General features: G+C 36.9%; 1 protein-coding gene across 1 annotated transcript in view; it reads left to right on the top strand.

The window, feature by feature from the left end:
* LOC125044508 overlaps positions 1-2,500 on the top strand; it is a 19,374-nt gene that overhangs the window by 16,787 nt on the left and 87 nt on the right. Inside the window, exons 6-10 of the mRNA XM_047641197.1 lie at positions 290-399; positions 595-712; positions 849-1,005; positions 1,149-1,397; positions 1,533-2,500. The exon at positions 1,533-2,500 is cut by the window's right edge and continues 87 nt beyond it. Of these exons, the coding sequence (XP_047497153.1) occupies positions 290-399; positions 595-712; positions 849-1,005; positions 1,149-1,397; positions 1,533-2,255 (1,357 nt within the window). The 3' untranslated portion in view covers positions 2,256-2,500. The remainder of the gene's footprint in view (positions 1-289; positions 400-594; positions 713-848; positions 1,006-1,148; positions 1,398-1,532) is intronic.

Raw genomic sequence — 2,500 nt, 5'->3', positions numbered from 1 at the left:
ATAAACTGACATTTTGATTATTAACTTCAGCTGATATTCTGGTTATTATTTTCAACTAATATTTTGGAACTTAAACTGATAATCTATTTAACAAGTTAAAGTTGGTCTTATTCTGTGTATTAAGTTAAATTGAGCATATTCTGTCTATTAAGTTAAATTGAGCATATTCTGTTGGAATATTGTTTGAGGTAACAAGTCCAACAGATTTTTGGTTTTATATCAAACTATAATATATGTGTCTAATTACACTCACTATACTAACTACAACTCTCATGTAACTTTTTCACAGATTACTTGAGGTCAATGGAGAGTGTGTGGTGGGTCGAGGGCTGGATATAGTTACAAGGCTTATGTCCTCAGCAACACACCTGAACCTTGTTGTAGCAAGACCAAATTCAGGTAATAATGAATTTTTGTTTCTATATATTTTTTTGAAAATCTTTTTTTAGATTAGAATTTTCATTATTTTTGTTGTATATTTCTTTACTTTTGCTTTTTAAGAAATTTAACTTATGCTCTGTATTAATCTCAAATCTTATAATGAGAAAGGAAAGGAATCAAATGTTTCAGTCAAAACATTTCTTTCTCCAAAAGGTACAGGAGCAAGAAAGTCAGAGGTACGTCTTGAAAAGCAACTTGAAGACAGAGCAAAAGAAATAAAAGATTTGGTTTCCAGACTTGACAAGGCTCTAAAAGACAAGGAAACCCTGAAGTATGAACCTATGGCAATAACATTTTAACTATTTTTGAATTATGAATACCAAATTACTACAGCAGTGATATACTTTGAAATGATAACATGACTCAATATTTTTATTTTATATCTAATACCTGCTCAACCCAAACAGAAGTGACAATACACGCCTAAATCATCGCATCAGTTACCTGGAAGATCAAGTTTCAGAACTGCAAGCAACTCTCAATCATACCCGTGAAGTTGCTCTGAAGCACAATGATGGAGAAGCAATTGTCACAACCTCCCAGCCAGGGGCAACAGTCATACAGGTACACAAATCAATAACTGATCAACAGTATTAGATGTATGCATATATAACGGATCTAAATTCATGTTATCTTGCAAAGTCATACTACAAGAGTGAGGTAAAGCAAAAGATCCCATAAACTATTGTAAGGTGTATTTTTTCCAGGTTTTTCAAAAGGGTGATCAGAAGTTAGCAGTAGCAGGGCATGAAGTAGGTAATGGGGTTGAACGTGCAGAACAGTACCCAACCCTTCCAAGGCTAAGATCACCAAATTCTTCTGTGTCCTCATATCCAAGTACTTCCTCTGATCCCCAAGCAAATCATTCTCCCGGGTACACAGTATCCTCAAGACCCTCCTCGGCAGCTGAATCTCGCAGGCGGGTTCTTTCACCCCGCCCTGACTCAAGAAATGAGGTATTTAGAGTTCTCCGTTTTTAATTTTTCACTGAAAATCTTGCGCAAACAATAATAATTGAAGTTCACATAGATAGGCTACTGGTATATGCAGATAATTAATATAATTCTAAATCAATTTTAATTTTTTTAAAGGATTCAAGGCCACCTTCCCGTACAAAGCCAAAGCCACCAAAAAAGCCTGAACGTCTAAGTCTTCAGAGGACTACAAGCCTCCAAAGCGTAGATGAGGGAATGTCAACCTCTCATTCAAGTTCCCGTTATAATACGCTCCATAACTGGCCTTCGCTTGACACTGACTTGAATGATAAAGATTATGATCTCCAGTCCCAAACAATCTATGAACAAAATTCTGAGAGACCAGATGACAGACTCCAAGACCGCTCATGCAGCAGATACCAAGGACGATATCACCACAGATCTAGAGACAGAAAGATGGAACAATATTCCTCAAGTCCAAACTCTGAAGGAAGTGTCTGGATGGTTGTTAATGGCCGTCTACCATCTGTGGAAAAGTTGAGTAGAAGGCCAAGTCCTCAGGGTGCTGCTTCTACATCAATTCATGAAGGTTATGCAACCCATAGTCCCCAGAGGCCACATTCACCAGATGCTGCAGTTCACCTGGAAGCAGACCGCACTAGAAGTCGTGATTTAGATGTGCCCGAAAATGAAATTTACAGTCATTCAGGGGTCTCTGCAGTTCCTCCATATGGTAATCATTACCACCATGGTCACAGTCACCAGCATCACTATACACATCATAAGCAGCATTCATTGCAGTCACCTCACAAGTCCCCTACACGATCATCTGCCCTCAGTGTGGCCACCAGTCCTAGACCACATGAACAGTGGTGCTGAACAATTATCCAGTCTTGTATCAAGATAATTCCCTCATAAATAATTACAGTATTGTATTTCTCTTAGTGATCTCATGGAAACTAAATGATAAAGTTTAGTGCAGCTGTGAGACATAGCTAGATCACACAAGAAGTATATTAAGATAAGAAAATAATGAATTTATAAATTCAGAGACATTTAAAATAATGCATTCTTATCTTACTAATATGTAGTAATAAGATTTGAGATATGATATATAGTTAATT

Source organism: Penaeus chinensis, chromosome 35 (assembly GCF_019202785.1).
Source record: "Penaeus chinensis breed Huanghai No. 1 chromosome 35, ASM1920278v2, whole genome shotgun sequence".
NCBI classification, from domain to species: Eukaryota; Metazoa; Arthropoda; class Malacostraca; order Decapoda; family Penaeidae; genus Penaeus; species Penaeus chinensis.
Note: the sequence above shows the minus strand (reverse complement) of the source record. Positions and strands in the feature narration are given on the sequence as shown.